Genomic DNA, 20,940 nt, shown 5'->3' with positions numbered 1-20,940 from the left:
CAGCAGGAGGAGAGATGGAGTGTGTTCTAGTAATACCTAGTCTGCAGTCTAGTGGTTAGAGCACTTTGCCAAGAAGCAGGAGGTGCATGACCATGCTTTAACTACAAGGCTACCAGCTTAAAACGTGGGAGGGTCATAGTTTCATAGTAGGTAGGATTGGAAGGGACCTAACCAGATCAAGTCCGGCCCCCTGTCATGGGCAGGAAAGAATGCTGGGGTCAAACGACCCCGGCTAGGTGTCTATATAGCCTCCTTTTGAAGACCCCCCAGGGTAGGAGCACACACCACTTCTCTTGGGAGTTGGTTCCAGCTCCTAGCCACCCTGACTGTGAAGTAGTGCCTCCTGATGTCTAGCCTGAATCTACTCTCAGTCAGCTTAAGGCTGTTATTCTTTGTTACTCCCAGTAGTGCTCAGGGAAAAGGACTCTCCCATTGCCTGCTGGTCCCCTTTGGCAAGTTTACAGACAGCCACCAGATCCCCTCTCAGCCTTCTCTTTAGGAGGCTGAACAGGTTCAGGTCCCGTAGCCTCTCCTCATAGGGTCTGCCCTGCTGCCCCTGGATCATGAGAGTGGCCCTCCTCTGGACCCTCTTGATGCTGTCCATATCCCTCCTGAAGTGTGGCACCCAGAACTGGGCACAGTACTCCAACTGCAGCCTGATCAATGTCGCATAGAGGGGGAGGATCACCTCCTTGGACCTGCTTGTGATGCATCTATGGATGCATGACAAAGTGCAGTTAGCCTTCCTGACCGCGTCCCCACATTGGCAGACCACGTTCATCTTGGAATCAATAGTGACTCCAAGATCCTTCCCTGCCTCTGTGCTGAAGAGAAGGGAGATCCCCAGCCTGTAGGTATGCTGTTGGTTCCTCCCCAGGTTCAGTACCTTGCACTTGTCAGTATTGAAACCCATCCTATTCTCATCCGCCCACCTCTGTAACCTGCCCAGATCTAGTTGTAGCCTGTCCCTCCCCTCTAGCGTGCCCACTTCTTTCCACATCTTGGTGTCATCCGTGAATTTGAACAAGGTGCTTCTCACCCCCTTGTCCAAGTCGCTAATGAAGATGTTGAACAGTGTGGGCCTGAGGACCAAGCCCTGGGGAACCCCACTGCCCACATCCCTCCAGGTAAAAAATGACCCGTCTACCACCACTCTGGGTGCGGCCCTCCAACCAGTTTGCAACCCATCTGACTGTGTAGGTGTCGACACCACAGTCGCCTAATTTTTTAATGAGGATGGGGTGAGAGACAGTGTTGAAGGCCTTCCTGAAGTCCAGAAAGACTACGTCCACCGCGACACTTGAATCCAAGGATTGTGTGACTTGGTCGTAGAAAGCAATCAGGTTGGTCTGACAAGACTTGCCTCTAATGAACCCAAGTTGATTGCCCTAAGCATAATCTCCCCTGCTGGTCCCTTGCAGATGTGCTCCTGGATAATTTTCTCAGAGAGCTTTCCCAGGAACGAAGTGAGACTAACGGCCCTAGAGTTTCCTGGGTCCTCTTTCCTCCTTTTGAAAATGGGGACCACATTGGCCCTTTTCCAATCCTCTGGCACCATGCCAGAGCACCACGAGTGCTCGTCAAGCTGTGCCAGGGGTCCTGCAATGACCTCTGCCATTCCCTCAGCACTCTGGGGTGGAGATTGTCAGGACCTCCTGTGGTATATTACTCTTCCAGTACATATCTGGTATCTGTGCTGTTTCTACAACTAAAGTTTAAGACTTACCTAACATTACATATGTGCCTTGGTGATTCTGTTCCACCGTGATTTCACACAGCCATTGGACAGCCTACTAAACATATTCAGAAAGGAAGTGCAGTATGCATGCAGCCAGGCTGAATTACAAGCCCTGCATAAGTGCAAATACTGCAATTATATATGCAAAGTGCCCCTTAGGTGTGTGAAGATGAAACAGGATTTAGCCCAGAGTCTTAAAGTCATAACCAAGCTCCTACTTCTAGCTGACCATATGGAATATGACAACATTTCAGGAAAAAGCAACAGCATACTGATGAACTCTGAAACAAAATCATTAACTGGAAATAGTGGCAGAAAGTGGCAGGCTATAGCAGTCACTTAGACAGAAATAAAAAATTTTCACCTGATCTGGCCACAGAAAGTAGTCTATAGCTGTGACCAAACACAAATGCACAGCTGCAAACAGGTTAAAAATGGCTGACTGGGTGAAAATCTGACCTTCCCTGCATGAGATAAAGACATTTCAAAATGTAGTGTCTTCTGTAACTTGTGTCTGTGGAGCTTCCAGCCTGTGACTGTTTTCAGAATGGGAGGAGGGAAAAGGAGTGGAGGGAGTTCAGTCTGGGAGTTTTTCAGCCCTGCCCCAACCCCCGCCCCTGCTGCCAGAGGGTAGGGCAAGTGTATTGGAGCCACTCTGAGGTGGCGGGGGACTCCAATTCACCCACCCCATCCTTTAGCATCAGCTGGGGAGCTTCAACAAAGCTCCCTCCACTACCTTTCCCCGCTCCCATTCTGAAAGCAGTGAGCACCATCAGAGAGCTGTGGCCATTGCTATGATAACCTGGCTGCAGGCTCCCAGCCCACAGCTAGATTTCCTCCCTCCTCCCCACCGAGTCAACAGTGGACTTGTTTGGTCTGGGGTAACGTTGTAAATTTAGAATGCTTTGCAGAAAATGTTCTGAGTTATAGCTGGCAGCTGCACTTCTGTCTGCATTAATGCAATGCTTGAATGGGCTACAGATATCAGTGACATCATAGAGAAGTAGGCTAAGGATGAGATTATACATTACAATTAGATCATGTCATGATTACTCAAAACATGAATCATCATGCATTACAGCTCATTAACAAGGACTTCAAGCATCTTAAAGTTGCACCACTTTGGGGGAAGATTATCTTTGAGCTGTACTAAGCTTGACTTAAGTAAATTTCTGGGTGTTCACCTAAGATAAAACCACCAATTTGCAGTCCTTCAGTATCCCAGGAGGCACTGCTCCCACATGGACCAAGCAGTCCAGGACCCTACACCCTGGACTGACAGCTGGAAACAGCCACTCAACAGGAAGGTGGGATGGGGTGAATGGGGAGCGGTGAGTGGACAGGGAGGGCAAAGGGGAGAAGGGGGGTTGGGGAGCCAGGGAGGAGAAGGCATGGGGAAAGGTTAGGGAGGGTCAGGGTAGGAAGCTGGAAAAGGGAGGGAGCAGGGGAAAGGGAAGAGTTGGCAGGGAGGGAGTTTCTGAACTGGTGTCCCTTCTGCCCCCCAACCTCCAAACTGCCCCCTATACCCCTAGATTGCTTCCATGCCACACCAATCACCCCTCTGCCCCCAGATCACTGCCCTGTCACACTGATCACCCCAAGAGTGCCAGAGGTGATGGTGGCGGGAGGTCCCTCCCCCTGTCTGCTTCTGGGGTCCCTGCAGACCATGCCAACCCTGCATAACATACACACCCAAACCCAGAATGCACCAGGCCATGAAACTGAAGGGGATGCATGGGGAAGGTGCAGGGGTGGAGACAAAGAACTGCCTGGCAGCTGGGGGGTCTGGATCTGGGTGGGCAGAGGTAGCACAGATTGCAGGGAGCCCAAGAACAGGCAGGAAAAGGCTCTTGGGCTCCTTTTGCTGGATACCTTCTGCTGCTGCCACTGCTGCTGCTCTTGGGCTGATTGGGGTGACAGGGCAGGTATCCTGGTGTGGAGGGACCCAGCACAGGGTGGAGAGGGATATGAGGGCTGATGGGGAGATTTGCCCCCTGCCCCTCCTCCCTTGCCTAGACTGTGGTTAGAGAGCCAGTGAGAAGGGTAGGCATGGAGCAAACTTAAAAGCCATAGCCACACCCCTGGTCACCATTCTCTAGTGCACATTAGAGACAGTACTAACACTGAATGTGCGACTGACCACTAGCACTACTTAACCTTAACACAGACTAATGTTCCTTAGAATTTGCACTTGCTAATACTAATGTGTAATCTCACCCTAAGCAAGTTATGAGCACATGTGGGACTCAGAACGTTTCGACATAGATGAAATCACACCCAGGTTCAAGAGAAGGACTGTATTTGTAAGTAGGAAAAGGGTAGCCATGAGAAAATTTCATTTAGTTGTGTAAATAGGGATAAGATGGCGGCAGACTACCAGGCAACAGAAAGTGTGCTTAAAATCGAAGGACCGTGACAGAAAATTTAGGAGGCTGTGATGAAGTATATGTATGTGCTGCTGAATAAAAGGGGAACAAGGCTACTGTGATGGAAAAAAGGGAAACAACTGATGTCATGTCAAATGAGACATCAATATTTCAGGAAGAAGAAAAATATTACTAACATGTTTCATAAAAGAATTCAGAAAATGGAGAAAATCTTCAGGACCAAACTAAACCCTGGTGTGACTGATGTAGCTGCAAAGGGATGCCAGTGAGAATTATATCCAATACATGCCAGGAATCAATTAGGGTAATAATATCTAAAACTTGTCCAAATGGAAAGGTGGGATAGCTCTGCTGGATCCAATACTAGTGATAAAAATTCTGCAAACTTTTAAGTCTTGCTTTTTGGCTTTCTCTAATGACTTGAGAAACAGTTGCCAAGTATTTTGCAATATCAGCCATCTGCCAATTGAATTCATAAGGTACTATTAGCAGGACCATTGTATGGTATAATCCAAATAGGTATACTGTTGAAAACAAAGAAACAGCTAAAGAAAAAGAACCAAGATAACAATGAAAGACAAAGTGAGAGAAATGCTAAAGACTGCTTTAGGCCAATAATTCTTCAGGAAACTGCAGCAGAAAACAAATGATGCAACAGAAGTATAACATTAAAGCCTCACCTGTCTCTATTCCCTTTATTTCAAAAAGGCTATCTTTGAAACCTTCTTTTTCTGTTCGAACCGTGAAGTTGTATAGCATTCCAGGAATAAGGCTGGAAAATACTGCCATTTCTTGTGTGATTTTTTGTACCTACAAATCAGATAAATCATATCTGGGCTATAAAGTGTCTGTGAAACAGTAACTATACACATATTATGCAATTAATCTTTCTAAGAACATACCATTAGAGCATGTGCACAATTTGTACATGTGACTTCATACTGCTGAAAATTTCCATCAGCACGATCCCAAACAATTTGTATTGAAGTGTCAGTAATATTACCTTCACGTACATTTGTTGGAGCTGCCAGACCTACAAAAACATAAAACATTAAGATCCCTTTTACACACACACACACACACACACCCTTCTCCAAAAAAAAGAAAATAGGAGTTAATTTCCTTCATAGCTGAAGGATAAATGGTTTGCTAATGATGAATTTGCCTGTCCAAAAATCAAACTGGATTTGCTTACAAATTTATCTCTAGGATTAAAGATGACATTTCTGAGCAAACAAACCAAGCAATTTTTGCCATCTACTCTTGGAGAAGTGAATCTGGGGGGAAAGGAGGATGCACTAATGCAGCTGCACCCCCATTTTGATTTCTGCTCCCCCCAAAGTTTAAAATCAACTGCCTGGCACTGGCAGCAGCATTTCTGTTCAGGCAGGATCATGTTAAGATTATTCAAAGCATGAATCATCATGCATTACAGCTCATTAACAAGGACTTTAAGCACCTTAAAGTTGCACCACTTTGGGGGAAGATTATCTTTGAGCTGTACTACTTAGCTTGACTTAAATTAACTTCTGGGTGTTCACCTAAGATAAAACCACCAATTTGCAGTCCTCCAGTATCCCAGGAGGTACTGCTCCCAGATGGACCAAGCTATCACCCAGGACCCTACACCCTGGCAACTAACCAAGGTTGTCTTTCTTCTGCAATTCTGCTGTCTTTTAGCTGTTCCCGGTAACATAGCTCCTATTTCACAGCCCTGCAGACTGCCTTTAATTCATTCCAACATTATATTTCACTAATTCAATCCAATAAATTTATATTTCTTTTTTGCTTTGATATTAAACTGAATAATATAATATAGCCCAAGGCCCCTAGCATATTAGTAAAGCTTCTAGTTTATTTTTGCCTGAAGAAAAATATGTACTATGTTATATGAGATAACGTACCATCTGTACCCCACTTTCCAAATCTTAGATCTGCCCGTGTACTCTTTTAAAATGTAGTTAATCCCCTCTTTGCAAGTATCACAGTTATGACCTATTTATTGAGGGTTAGCAAGATGATACACTGAGATGCACCAAATTTAAAAGACTTGTTCCCTTTTTAGTAAATGTGTATTGCACAGTGCAGAAAAATATGTAAAATATTTAATTTAACATTTTCTAACCTTATTTTCCTTGCAAACTTTGTGAGTGAATGAGTTCTTTAGTTTTCCTTACTCTCTTGTTATAGAATACACCTGAGCCGATTATTCCTTTCAACCCTGGAAATTCACTTACCTCAGTATACACTGTTGTCCATGTTGCAACAAAAGCAATGACAAAAAAAGTTAAGAAAATTTTAAATTAAAAGTTTCACATATTTTTTCTGCAGTGTGTACCACCCAAGGACCAATTTTTGAGGAATGAACAGTGGAGAATCAATACTTAAGACCATAAGATCATAGGACTTGCATGTCAAAAGATGTAGCTACTTAGATCTTAACACAAAATTCAGTCAAAAACACTCTGGCATGTTTTTGCTTCAACTTGGAATACAAAAATGATCCCACACATAAGATAGCCACGAGTTCTGGAATACAAAATAGATAATTTCAGGAAACATGTAAAAAATTATGTTTCACAGCAAAAAATATTATTAATACCAGAAATTCATATCTATAGGCTAACTTGTGGTTGACAGCAATATATGCTTAGTGTAAACAAATATTATAGTAGAATTAACTGCAAAAGTCTGGATTCTGGAAGAGGATGAGTAGTTTAAAAAAGTAGGTAACAAAATCTTACAATAAAACCCAAAAAAGTAAAACACATTTTCTAAATCTACAGGTTTTAAGAAAGAACAACATTTTCATCTATTCATGACAAATTTATTTCTATTTTTGGTTACAAAGAGATTGCTTTAAATGTTATTTAATTTGTTTAGTAAGGTTTGTGCCTTCTCCTTTCTCTCCCCTTTTCTTCTTCCATGTTTCCTACTTCCCCTCCACCCCTCCATGTTTTCGTCTACCATTCTCAAACTTTATTCTACCTTCTCTGCTTTTCAGTGAAGAAAAAGATGGGGAAATAGTGGACAAAAATAAAGATTAAGTGGCTAAATTTAACAGAAAAAAAATTTAAAACATAACATTTAGAAAATTAATATTTAGATAAAGGTAATTTTAATAAAGAATTTCATTTAAAGGAATTCAATACCAGTTCTAGTGTTAAGTCCTGCAAAGTAATCAGCTTGTGTAATTTCTCTGTTTAGCATGATGCAGCACTAAATTCCATCAACCCTTATACATTCCTGTAATGTACTAGTGATCTATTATATTTCAAAACTCAGAAAAAGCTCTGAGAATATTAATTATATTGTTTATACATATGTCAAAAGAATGGCTACTTTTGCTGTTTGTTTGTTTTTTGGTTTTTTTTTTTTAACCAGAGGACCAATGGCAATTTAATGTTGTTTTAATTCCTAATTATGTACCAAATATTTGTGAAGAATTGGCAGTAAATCTAGTAAATGAGCACAAAGACTAAACACATTTAGGAATGTAAATTCATATTCTTTTTTATAAAAACACGTTAATTAGGATTTAAATATAAATTGCCTAAATAGTCATTTCAAGGAAACTGTTTGTACAGAGTAGAGGAGAATGGCCTTCAAAAAAACTCTAAGATTTAAAATTTAGAATTAGTCATAACAATTAACTTAAAGTTACTTACATGTTCTTACTGCAGATACATGATATACAGAACTCAACATGTTTCCACTTATTGTGGAAACATAAAAGTCATATTCTGTGCCTGGGATCAAGTTTTCAATAGTTATTGTGTCATCATTCTTTAAAGTAAATGTTGCATTAGGCCCTCCTTTACTTGTAACATATATACCATCAAATATTCCAACATCAGGCATTTTAATAAATAAAATCACAGAATAAGTATGAACTTCATAGGGGACAACAATTTCAACTGGTTTAGGCTCTGAAACAAGAAAAAAGAACATTTTTAAAACAATATAAAATAGTTGTAAATAAGCTGAATGAAAATCATAAACAAATCTGAAATAGCTATTCCAAGATCTGTCTTTGTAACAAAGTGATAGCTACCAAATAAAATGCATTATTATTAGAAAATAACAACAGCCAACTCTTGTATGTGGCTCTATGTAAGCATTATATTAAAAAGCTAGGTTAGTTTCCTTCCCATCATAATTGCAGTAAGTATACAAAGTATTTGAAGCAAATGTAAAGAAATTTTAAGTGAGGTATGCAAATATAGTTCTATAAGGGATGCCAAATAATCTTGCATTATTTCTTGCTTCACAGTCAGTGTTAATGGCTGTGAAAAGCATCTTTTTTCTGCCGTGTGTACACTGAATGAGGCTTTTAACAGTATCCTATATCAGAAATATCCCGTATGACTTAATCTTCCTGATTTAAAAAAAAAAAAAAAAAATCAGTGTAATAATTTACATTAGCTGTGACGCTGACATTGTTTTCATCTTCAATTTTACAGCTTTACCCCCTATACAATGACACATATTTCAATATTTCAAGGGCAAATCCTACACATTCCTTTCATGCTGCTAAAAATCTGTATTTCCTTAGGAAGACATCTGTTTATCAGTAGACTAAGCACGTATACACACAATATTTTGCAACGAATTCCAATTTTCTCTAGAGGAAAATGGAGCACGTATATGAAGCAAAGCATTTACTTCTGAAAAAATGCTGCTGCCTTATGTATTTACTTCAGTGGAAATCTTAAGTAAATTTACACCAGAGGAAGTTACACTGGTGCATGTGTCATGTATCTGCTAGTCAGCATCACTCCAACATAGCTATTTGCTCAGTGCAAACCATCTCCTCTGCTGCTTAGTATAATATAACCAATCTCTTAACGTAGAAGTAAGATATCTTAGCATGCATCCATCTCTTCCACTCACCATGATTCAACACTGTCCCCGCACTTTCAGGGAAGACTATGATACAACACTGTAGCATTTGCTTTTCATTATTTTAAATAACTCTGCATCTATGGAATATTAGAGATTGTGTTTCTGCCAGTGTATCTAAATGTATTAGATATCTCAAATGAGGTTTCTGATCACCAAGCAAAATTTACCTCATATTCCAAATCTTTTTGCTAATCAAAATTAAAGAAATCCATTAGTCTTTTCTAAAATATTATCTTACTTAGTGTGCATTGAATTATCTTCAGTTCACTCATATTTCCATTATTTACAGTTGCTACTGCTATTTCGTAAGTCATTCCAGGGATTAGAAGATCAACCTTTAAGCTCTGTGTGTTGTTTAATTGAAATGTTACAGTTTCATCCACATCCATAATAGGTTTCACTTGAATGTAGGATTTCTGGCCCTCTGATGGTAGTTCCCAGTTAAGAATCATGCTGTCTTCTTGCACGTCCTCAGGATGAATAAAAACCCTGCTAGGTGGACTGACAGCTTAAGTGAAAGAAAAAGAATTATCATATATAAATATAAGACACTGATTTATTTAAATAGTTATTCCTAATATAGACCCTTTTTGTGACATTGTAACACAAGATACACATAACAGTAAAAACCATTTGCACAATGGTTTTATCAAAAGCTAAGTTATATTTGAAAACATGTACATGCTACTGTAGCTAACGATTTATTAATTGTTTTCCTTTAGCTTGTATGTTAAATTATTCTACTAGTGGTTTTATATACAGGAAGAATAGAAGAGGCAGGTAGTAACACACTGAAGAGTGGCAAGAAGTAGAAATATGGGAAAACAAGAGGGGTTATCTACAATGTGCATGGGGATGCACAGCACTGGTACGTTTCTCATCTCTGTACTGTTGATTCTGTTTTTCAATAATCCCTCACAGTCAAGCATGGTTGTGTTCCATGGTTGAATTATCTGTGTGTTTGAAGATGACTGATGAGGCCTATCTGGGATTGACATACTTTAGTGCAGCTCAGACATGTGTTTCCATGTGGGGTGCGTAGTGCTGGATTCTTGATTTGGTCCATAACACACTGTTTCTGCCACTTCCGCTTCACCTCTTCCATCTCCTGTTGTCATAATATTTCAAAGTACTGAGGCCCCTACAGCAGACTCTTCCTCCATTTGGGGCAGTCCTGAGCAATAGTCTCCCATGAGTTGATATCGATGTTGCATATTTTTAAGTTGTCCTTGACAATGTCATGGAAGTGCCTTCTCTGCCCTCCTTGCGAGCTTATACCTTGGCTGAGCTGGGAAAATAAAACTTGCTTCAGAAATCTAAAGTCGGACATCTAGATGCCATGGCCAGCCCAATGAAGTTGATGTTAGATGATCATTGCCTCAATACTCAAGGTCTGCTTTCAGGAGAACGCTAATGTTGGTGTGTCTGTCTTCCCACTGGATTCAGAGGAACTTCAACAAGCAACATTGAAGGTATTTCTCCAACAACTTTAGGTGTCTCCTGTACGTTGTCTATATCTCAGCTCCATACAGCAAAGTAAGGATCAAAACTACTTGGTAAACCATGAGCTTGGTTTCAGATCTGATGTCATGATCTTCAAACACCCTTTTATTCAGGTGTCCAAAGGCTGTACTTGCACATTTAAGGCAAAGCTGAATTTCTACTTCAAAGTCAGCCTTCTGTGAGAGAAGGCTTCTGAGGTACAGGAAATACTCAACATTCTCTAGAGGCTCACCATGGACATGAATTACTGGAGCTGGGGACTGTTCATTAGCAGCTTGTTGATGCAGGACATTAGTCTTCTGAATGTTAAGTCTCCATCCCATTTTCTTGTATGGCTCACATACATTAAATTGATCATTTATATCACTGTATTTTTACTGGCATTATATTAAAATTGTTCCCATTGCCCTTTTATAGCTAGACTCATAGAATTATAGAAAAATAGGAACCATAGGAGATTAGCTAGTCTAAGTCCCTGTTCATTGCAGGATCCTTTCTGTCCTATCCATCCCAGCCACTGGTTAGTCTAACATGCACTTAAAAACTCCCAGTGACAAAAGATTCATAACCTGTTTGGGTAATCTGTTCCAGTGCTGAGCCACCCTCATTGTTAGAAAGACCTTCCTAATATCTAATCTACATTTTCCTCGTAGCAATATAAGACTTCTTAGCCTCCTCAAAATATTCACAAAGAACAGTTAATGACCATCTCCATTACAATCTTATTTGTACTTGAAGTGTATTATCAAATCCCTCTTCAATCTTCCTTTTCCCAGTTCTTCCAACCTTTTCTTGTATGCCACAATCCATCCTGTTGCACACCAACTTTTCAGTAGTTTAATTTAGACTGTACTTCCTTATCTTAGTTATGAGGTTATCATGGGAGACCATATTGAAAGCCTCCCTAAAATCAAGACATAACACATCCAAGTCACAAAGCCTGACAGCTTGTCATTGAAGAAAATAAAGTAGGTAACAGTAACATTTTACCACCTTTGTTCACAATAAATAGTCCCTTATTCTGCAAGTACAAACTTTCACTCAAATAGAATTTTGCACAAAATAATAAACAATGTAAGTGGATATATCAAAATCTGACTATTGGCATAATACTGATCTGCCATCATGTCTATTAAACAAAGCAATTACAGGAATTTCAGTTATTTTTCTGTCATTAAATGTATGCATAATAATAATAACAACAACAACAATAGCTACAACAATATAGTTAACAGGTAAATAAATAGATCCCTGAAGAATATAAAAATGGAGGTGCTAATTGTTAGAAAAGTTACTGCATGTTAGAGAGAGTGAAAAGAAATCTTAAAAGAAAATGTCTTAACTTCCCAAAATGCATTCAAATGGGCCATATATGTACAGTACTAATTACAAACAGCAGTATATAATAGTTATATTCAATATAGGAAAGAAAAGTTACAAATATGTAATCACCTGTTGTGATTAATATTGTCTTCTCATTGCAGCTGAGAGAGCCTTTTTCAGCCACAGTCTGTAAGTATATATAATACTGATGAAAAGGCTTGAGGTTTCCAATTATTGTTGAAGTGTTAATTTTTTCAACTGCTAACTTCTCCCATTTGTTTGTTTCAGCATCCAAAATGGTGACAAGATAGTAATGAAAAGATGCACTGGTTGAGTTCTGCGGAGGATCCCACTGTAAATGTATTTCTGTTGATGAGACATGGACAGCCTCTAAATTTTGAGAATGTAATGGCCCTGACAAAAAACAATTAGAAAGGGAAAATAAGAAATAAGCTTCTGACATCTCTGATTACCATCTTCTTATTTAAAAGTATCACTAGAAATGGTGACAGTAAAATTATTTTTATAAACATATTAAATGACAAAATCACAAATACAAAAGGTAAAAAGAAACAGCTACACAACAGTATTTCTTAAGTGATTATATGTAGAAAAACTGAGTAAAATCCTGGACCTGGATATCAATGGTAAAACTTGGGCTGAATTCTTTGAAGCCAGGACTTGACCTGTTGTAGTAAAAATATTAATCAATGATATTTAATTGGCTCATATGACCTAACTTTCCTTAAACACTAGACTAGAATGTATTTATTGACAGCACTTGTTAGAACTGTTAATAGCTATATCTATTTTTTTAGTTTTGCTCAATATCACAGAGGCAAGAACTTGGAAAGTTTGTCCCCGAAATCAGTTTTGAACATCAGACCACAGCAGATAATTCTTAATATAATGGCACTCTCTTCTTCGAACCACTTAATCAAATTTGTTTCTTATATTTAATGTTTACAGCTAAAGCACTGATTATTGAAAAGGTACTGAACTTAACATGAATCAGAATCTAAATTGATTTGTAATTAAAAATACAATATTAATATTTTATAGTATTGTTGCCTATAATACTTGAAAAATCAAGATATGAACTGATTGAATCTGGATCGAAGGTGAGTTGCAAAACACATTCCTCTTTCTGAGTTATCAGTCTTGGTAGACTGAGTCTTTTTTTAAATGATGCTTGTGTCTGTGGACTAATTTTTCCTTGATGATATTTCACTTTGATTCATCTTTTGATTCAAGGGAATTATTCACCTTTATCCACTGGCAGGACCCATTTGTGTTCACTAGTGTGTTCAGCTAGATTTTTGGTAGGACAACAATAAATGAACTATAAATTTCTCTATACTCCACTGGTTTGGTGTATTGGGTCAAAAATCCATAGTGTAATTCAAACAATGAAAATCTATCTTTGCCTTTCTTGTATCAATATGGGCATGGCTTTATTTCCAAAACAAATCTTGTACTTTGGAATTAGAACACATGCCATTTCATTTAATCCTGACTGTCTTTGTAATCATTCTGCCAGCTGACCGTATTCCAAGTTTTTTACTTGCCTGCCTTTTTTCTATTTGTGTACAATGTAAAATTTTTAGTCCTTGTACCACCTGTTCCAGTGAGTAAGGCATTATAGCATAGGATAGGGAACGCGATTTTGAACACATGACACTGACTGTGTTTGAATATAGGATATGATTCTGATTATCTCTATATAGAAAGCATATTGAAATAAACTACAGGGTCTTAAAAAAAAAGAAGAGAGTAAATGCATGATTATTATTCCTGCATGTTTTGTAACTCACTTGTTTCTACCAGCAGAATGGGGCTTAAGTTAGTGTATGCCCCGCTTGGGCTACTTGCTGATAATAAAAATCTATAGAAGCGTCCAGGAGACAACTGATCAACTCTGGCATGTGTTGTATTTCGAGACAAGCTTTGAATATGTTGTTCCAAATGATCAAAGTAGTATTTAATTATAAGTTCAAATCCTGATTTGAGCCAGTTCCTCAAATCACTCCAACCAAATACAGCTTCCGTTGTCTGAATATCCTGCACATAGAACATGAAGTTATCTGGTACAGGAGGTACTGAAAAAGAACACCAAAATAGGAAACATTAACAAATGGGAAGTTCTTTTTTCTAAAATGTTAGATCCATGCCTGTCTGTCTGTCTCTACCCTAGCCCCATCCCCGCCTTCCCAAATCCAGTGCTGTCTTCAGGACAGGAGGGAGTTCTGTGCTGGAGCAGGGGTTCATTTTAGATTTATGCGCCCCCTCCAGATAAAGTTAGCTGGACAGGGGGGCATAAATCTAAAGTTAGATTTACATAGATCTAACTATGTAAAAAACATATTTCAGGTAAGTGTAAAAACCAAAAAAACCAAAAAAATGTAGTTACATTCATATTCACAAATATATGGCAAAGATAAAAAGCAGAAAAATCCTGTGAAGAAATAGTTTGGACCAGTTGGATTTTGCTGAAAAGTATAACAGTCAGTTTCATTCTCTGGTATCATTGATGAAGATGAAATGTCAGCTTTTCCAAGATAAGGAGATCCATCTGTCCATACGAGGTGACCTTCTTCCTATAGCAAGAAAAATTGCAGTTATTTAAAAGTAATTTTTAATTAATAAAACCATTTAAAATTATTTTTAAACAAATTAAACAACAATGCTAAATTATTACCGTTCAGATTTTCTACTGACATCTTTGAAACATCTATTATTTTTTTCCACTTATTTAAGCAAATTAATTACATGGATAATTCTGAATTAAATACATTTTTACTTGCATTGTAGCTATCACTCCAAATTTACAGAGAATTGCTGGAATGTTACAGTAAATTTGTATGATGTTAATGTAAAACGATGAATAATTTCAAAGAATCTTTGTTAGAACATTTGTTAGAGCTGGAGGGATTCAGTTCACAGTGCAATCAGTGAGGAAAAAAGTGGTCTTGGTCAGCCTAAAACTATATCTGAATTTTTGTTGAAAACACAGCATAACTGGCTGAAAAAAATTCAGTGTTAGATTCACAAAATGGGAGAAGGAAGAGCTGTCACTCCATTTTGCCCAGCAGCATGGCAATTAGGATGTTCATCCAGGATATGGGAGACCTGGGCTTCATTTTCTCCTTTTTGTGAAGAACAATTTAAACCATCTCCTCCATCCCAGTAAAGAGCCCTATGGAGCAAAATATAGGAATTTCTGGGGTAGGGATGTTCTCAATTTCTCCTGTTGATGATATACCATTTTGCATATAATTAAACATTCACTGAGCCAGAGCAGGCATGTCAATATGTCCACAAAACAGCACGAGAGATTGAAACCAACCCTTGCCCAAATGCTTTACAGCAAAGGTATCCAACATGCAGTTGTTTCTTCTAGCCCACAAGGCTCCTGGAAGAACCAGGAATTGGAGAGTGGGCCGGCTGGTGAATTCTGGGGTACATAGCCCAATTGGTGATGCACTGCAGTGGGGCAAGCAACATCTGTACTAACCCCTGTGGAACCCGTGGTATGGCTCAGCTGGCCACCAGAGGTGGGTCTGGATATGGTCTGCAAAGAGCTTCAGGGGTCCAGATATGGCCCCAGGGATGGGAGAGCCAATGAGTTTGACACCCATGCTTTGCAGCATATTGGTTAGGACACTCATGATAAAGCTTAGGCTAAATGCCGTCCAGCAGCTGAAAAACAGAGAATAAACAGAATCTGTGCTTTCCACATCTTGAACACGTACATTGACCACTGCAGAAGTAGATTTAAGAGAAAGGCAATGTTGTTAAAGATGTCCAAAATGTAACAAAAAGTTTGGATTTGGGTTATTTTTTTTCCTTCTCACTGAAATAAAAGCAACAAAAAATAAAATTCATTTTGGTTAGATTGAACCATTTTTTGTTTCAGCAGCAGACCAAAAAACAAAATCGATTATGAACACAACTCTAATCATAGTAATAGCTAGAAAGCAATTTTAACAGTGTGGTACGTCATAATAAAAATAAGTTAATGACAATCATCTACTCATAAGTCAGTATTGCTGATAAAGTTATACATAATTTCTGGAAATTATGCTGAGTAGACAGACATTCTGAAAAAAAAAACAGGATATGCTTTAATCTTGTAACTCTGCCAACTGAGGGGAAAAAAGCTTTCAAGACATTTGAAACCACAAGAGACTTCTTTTTGGTGCTAATAATGCTGGGTTTGTATCACAACATAGTATTGCTACGGTGTGATGTCTACATTTTGTAGTGATTCAAATGACCAGGGAAATGACCAATGTGAATGGTTTTGCCAAAAAGAACAGTAAGTTTTAAAGTTCTCCTGATGCCAAAAAACCTACTTTAATAAGGAAAATACAAGTAAAGATCAACTATACTGACCTTCATGTCATTAAGTCCTGTCCACAGAATGATTACTTTATTGAATCTCTGAAGGTAAGAAGATATAAATGCATTTTCTTCTTCAGTCTTTATGTCAACAAGATGTGCCCCCAGTGCAGATAATTCACAGATTTGTTGTGCCATACCCCATGGTTTGCTTTCTCTGCTTACTTTATAGCAACTGCCTTTGAATGCAAGCCATCCTTGTGAACACAAACCTATAAGTGGGCAAAGATGTTATTGCCAAAAAGTAGTCTACCAATAATGATTGCATTATAGTCCACATTTTTTTTTAAATGTTATAAACACTTATAGATTGTTATCACGTTTAAATAAAAAACAGGATTGTGGATCCCAAACTTTCAGGAACTATGAATCAGGCCTTTGAAAGTCAATAAACTTTTGTAAAAAATAGAAAATTCTAGTAAATAATAGAAGTTGTATTTTTAATTTTTGTTACTATCTGGATCCTGAGCTTTCCCAAAACTGCGAATTGTATTTTCAGGCTTTCTATTATAAATGAGTGCTAGAAACACTTTCTTTTTTTTTTTTTTTTTTAAGAAAGCAGATTTTTCTCAGCAGTATCAAGATTCTTGTACCTAGATCTTTAAGAAAAACACCAAATATCAAGAGGCTCATTGTAAAGTCACAAAAGCAATTTAAAAACTAATATGTCATCTAACATTTGTTTTAAATAACATTCTGGTTGTGGATTTTCCTTAAGGCTTTATTGTTCTTCCTCAAACACGACATTCTTACTCTTGTGCTGCTAAACTGTTAGGATTTAAAATAGAAAGAGATGATTAAATTAAAGAACTGACACCGTTTCAAATTATTATTCATAAATGCAACCCAAACCCTCTCTGAATATTGGCAAAGCTGATACAGTCTTAACAAATGTATGTAGTTATGCATATTACATAATTATGCATAATTCCACTGCTGTTAGATTTCTACCCATTTGACCAAAGTCTGTTAAAGTACTCAAAGCATTAGTAGCTCAATATTGCAGTCTAGTCACAGTACACGGCTGTGTTATCAAATCTGCCACATATTATGTAGAATATGACACGTCCCTCTCTGATCTTTATTTATGCTATCTAAAAAAAATGTACTTTTGCACATTTATAGGCTAAGACATGCACCATTCTGATACTTCCAAAAGTTGAAAAGAAGTGTCCTTCTTCCTAGAAACTAACAATGAAAATATTCTTGGTCACTTTATTTTCTCTTCTTTACTTTCAGTGCCCATCTCCATGCATAATGTTTCTATTAGAGACATTAGGAGAATCACTGCTTTCCCAGTAGAAACCAGGAGTGCACTCAATTACTTCTAAAAGAAACATATTCACTCCAGAGAAAAATCTTCCACGTTGATACTTGAAAGATCTCCCCTGCAACAGAAAATCTCTGGCAAAAAAGAACACTTGTAAACTCCCCTATTAGTCTGCTTTGGGAGCGAATGGCGGGGGGAGAGAAGCAGGACGATGCTTCCAGACACTTCTCCTAACCAGGCTGTCCCTGGTCTGGAAAACGGGCTAGGGGCTTTGCCCCAGTGCTCCTTCCATTGCATTCCCAAGGACTTCAAGCACTGTCTTTAAACACAAGCTTTGAACACTTTAAGAGCTTCCTCCTCATAGCCCAGCTGTCTTGCCTGTGATACAGAAGCCACCCCCACTGGTTCTCCAAACTGGGGATACCCAGTACGGAAAGTGGGAAGGTGGGCAGGGGTTTTGCTCCACTACTCCAGTCCCTCCTGCCCCCCACACTAGAACTGGGAGGAACGGAGTAACCACTTTCTGATCCCTGGTCTGGGGAAGGTGTGGAGAGAGAGAGCCAGGGAGCAGTTGCAGGCTGAACAGCTGTACTGCTCCCTCTCCTGGAAAGATTCCCAGAAATAAATGCCTGTTTTAGGACTGGGACAGAGATCCAAGTCTAGTTTTCAATTAAAGATAACTTTAATTTTTATTAGACCTGGGACAATTTAACCGTCCCTCCCCACTCTTTTTTTTTAACTTAGGTCAATTTTTAAATGACATATGCCCCTTTGAAATAAAAGGAAAAAAGTTTAATTTTGAAAACATCAAAATAAACAAAATGCCAAAATAAACTTTTTGGCATTTTCCAAAACAACATTTCATCAAAAAAGTTGAAATGATATATTACAAATGTCTGATATTTCTCCCTTAGTTTTTGGCTGAAAGCAATCACCAAAGTTTATCTTAAATTAAAAATATTTGTCACCCCCAAAATCTTTTTTTTCAACAAATTTACTTTTCCTCAGAATTTTTTCTGAGTTGTAGTCTTGGATCAGAAAAGTATACTAAGTACTTACAAGGAAATACGTGCCCATACAAACGTACAACTTTGTTTCCATACATAATCATGAATTTGTCTCTGAAATATATTTTCTGCTAGTATCTGTGGCAATAAGATTCTGTTTTTTATAGTCTGTTGGGGTTTTTTTTTTTAGAAACCGGGCATAAAGATATACAAGCACCAGTGAACAGTATTCATTTAAAAATCTGTGTCAATAGATTATTTACAATTTTCTGTAAGCTCTTCTGCATAGCATTGTGTCACCTTGTTAATTACTGTGATGACAGTAAACTAGTGCATATACCTGTTTCAACTTGAATATCCAGTGTTTGAGACACACTTATAAACTCGAGCAGCAGCTGTTTAAATTCAAACTTAAAACTATACAAGGTTGCAGATGTTAAATTATCCCATTCAGAGAAGACATCATTTTGTTGCATAATCCGTGACACGTTATTCAGTGAAATTGAGACTGAAAAGTCATTAGCTAGTATACTCCAGTTAAAAGATACAGTAGTCATGGCCACAAATGTTTTGATGTTGTTCACTGAGATTCCACCTAATACATCAAGAAAAAAAATTAGTCATATTTACAATAATGCATATTAATAAATATTTATTTTTTTCTTTGTACTCAGGAAATTCTGAAGGATGTACTGCAATTGGGAAATCTACATGTTCCTGTTTAGCTGAAAATAGAAGGGTTCCACAAGGCAATTCTACCCATCTTTACTTCAATTGATTTTAACTACGTATAAATATAAAACTGAAAATCACTATATTCAGTATAGGCAACCCCGGTTTAACACTCTTTCACTTAGAGTTATTTCGCTATAATGCTCATTTGAATTTGATACCCGATTTCACTTAACGCTCAGTGAGTTTCGTTATAACGCTCACAGTCACCATCTTGGGTCATTAAAAACAATTGCGGTCACCGCCTTGGGTCATCAAATACTTTCAGTTTTGCAGGAACCAATAAAGACCACTAAGCAGGGGTTGCCTGTACAAAAAAAACCCAAGCCTACAGATTAAAGATACCGTAAATATCAAAATGTGCATTCTGTAATGCAGCTAGGTTCACTTCCCATAAATAAGAAAATATGTTGGCCAAGTGCCCTAGCACACCAGCTGCACAATCCTGTAAAATGTAGAGCACCTCTTGAATACTGCTAAGTGCCCTCCACTCCTATCAACGGCAATGAATGCTGCAACCAGGAGTCAGTTCTTCATATGTTTATGCTACAGATTTAAATACAATTCTTGATCTTGGTCTTTCACTTCTAGGCTGGCAAGAAATTGGAAAATCTTAAAAACTATGCTTTAAGGAAATTATTGCCTAAATTACCTAAGAAATTTAGACCCTTGACACATGTTCATTTATTGGTATGATGGAATCCCTGATACCAACAACTGTGCCTCCTATTATGCCACACGTGCATGGCAGGACAGGCGATTTTGGGATCCGATATCAGATCCCAATCGTACCATTACTACTTGCTAGTGCAAGGGGAGCCCTGGTTCACGATCTCAGGTTTCCTCTGAACTGGCAACCAGAAAGCCACGTGGCTGTAGCCAGGCATGAACTGGTATAGAACTGAGTCCAGGACCAACAATCAACTAGCTGTGGTCCCAGCCCCAAGGCTGGTCCCAGAGCCCTATCAACCAGGATATCAGAAAACCTCGTGTGTACACAGTTTATTAAGATCCAGGCATGCCGGGGCCCCACAATCAGGGAAAGGTTTGCCAAACTCAGGGTCCCCATGCTCCAGGGACATCATAAAACCATGTGTGCAGTTAGACTGCACATGTGTTTTTGAAATATCCTGGCACGTGGGGATACAAGGACTGGGGATCTGTCAAGAGCTGTGGGGAATGGCAGTCAACCTGACAAGTCGCAGGGAGCCCTGGGGGATCCCCACAACCCAGCACCCTTGCCTAGCTGATGAGTTCCCCCAGACTCAGCACCCTGCAAACAGCCACATGCAGCTCTGTGCAGGACTGCACCATACAACTGTCAGCCTGTCCAGACAGGGGAGCTGTCAACCAAGCCCTGTCATGCAGCCAGCATCAGGATGTATGGCTAAGATCCTGCCATATATTTAATCTGAGGTACAACAGAAACCAGCCACAAAAATATTTCACATTTTGTGGAATAATTTTGTGGCTGGTTTTCTGTTTTGTCATGTCATTAATTGCCTAAACTGCAGTCAGATTACTCATTAATATGCAATTAACAGGTTAATCATGTCTTTAGTGTAATGTTTGCCAGGGGCCTTTAAAAATGCATGGACCTGTACTCCGTATTAGGGCTGCGGAAATAACTCTTTTTCATACACTAGCTGAACACTCAAGTTTCAATACTAGGAC

At 38.7% G+C, this 20,940-nt stretch overlaps 1 protein-coding gene across 2 annotated transcripts in view; it reads right to left on the bottom strand.

The window, feature by feature from the left end:
- The window catches only part of PTPRQ (protein tyrosine phosphatase, receptor type Q), a 239,951-nt gene that overhangs the window by 210,609 nt on the left and 8,402 nt on the right, over positions 1–20,940 (bottom strand). Inside the window, exons 5-14 of one of the 2 annotated variants that reach the window (XM_025191547.1) lie at positions 18,875–19,129; positions 16,423–16,469; positions 16,252–16,299; positions 14,267–14,453; positions 13,671–13,955; positions 11,986–12,270; positions 9,269–9,538; positions 7,794–8,054; positions 5,028–5,158; positions 4,806–4,935 (exon numbers count right to left, since the gene is read on the bottom strand). In XM_025191547.1, the coding sequence (XP_025047332.1) occupies positions 4,806–4,935; positions 5,028–5,158; positions 7,794–8,054; positions 9,269–9,538; positions 11,986–12,270; positions 13,671–13,955; positions 14,267–14,453; positions 16,252–16,299; positions 16,423–16,469; positions 18,875–19,129 (1,899 nt within the window). Of the gene's footprint in view, positions 1–4,805; positions 4,936–5,027; positions 5,159–7,793; positions 8,055–9,268; positions 9,539–11,985; positions 12,271–13,670; positions 13,956–14,266; positions 14,454–16,251; positions 16,300–16,422; positions 16,470–18,874; positions 19,130–20,940 lie in introns of those variants that run through there. The other variant, XM_025191548.1, reaches the window with a different exon arrangement.

Source organism: Alligator sinensis, unplaced genomic scaffold (genome assembly GCF_000455745.1).
Source record: "Alligator sinensis unplaced genomic scaffold, ASM45574v1 scaffold672_1, whole genome shotgun sequence".
NCBI lineage: Eukaryota > Metazoa > Chordata > Crocodylia > Alligatoridae > Alligator > Alligator sinensis.
Note: the sequence above shows the minus strand (reverse complement) of the source record. Positions and strands in the feature narration are given on the sequence as shown.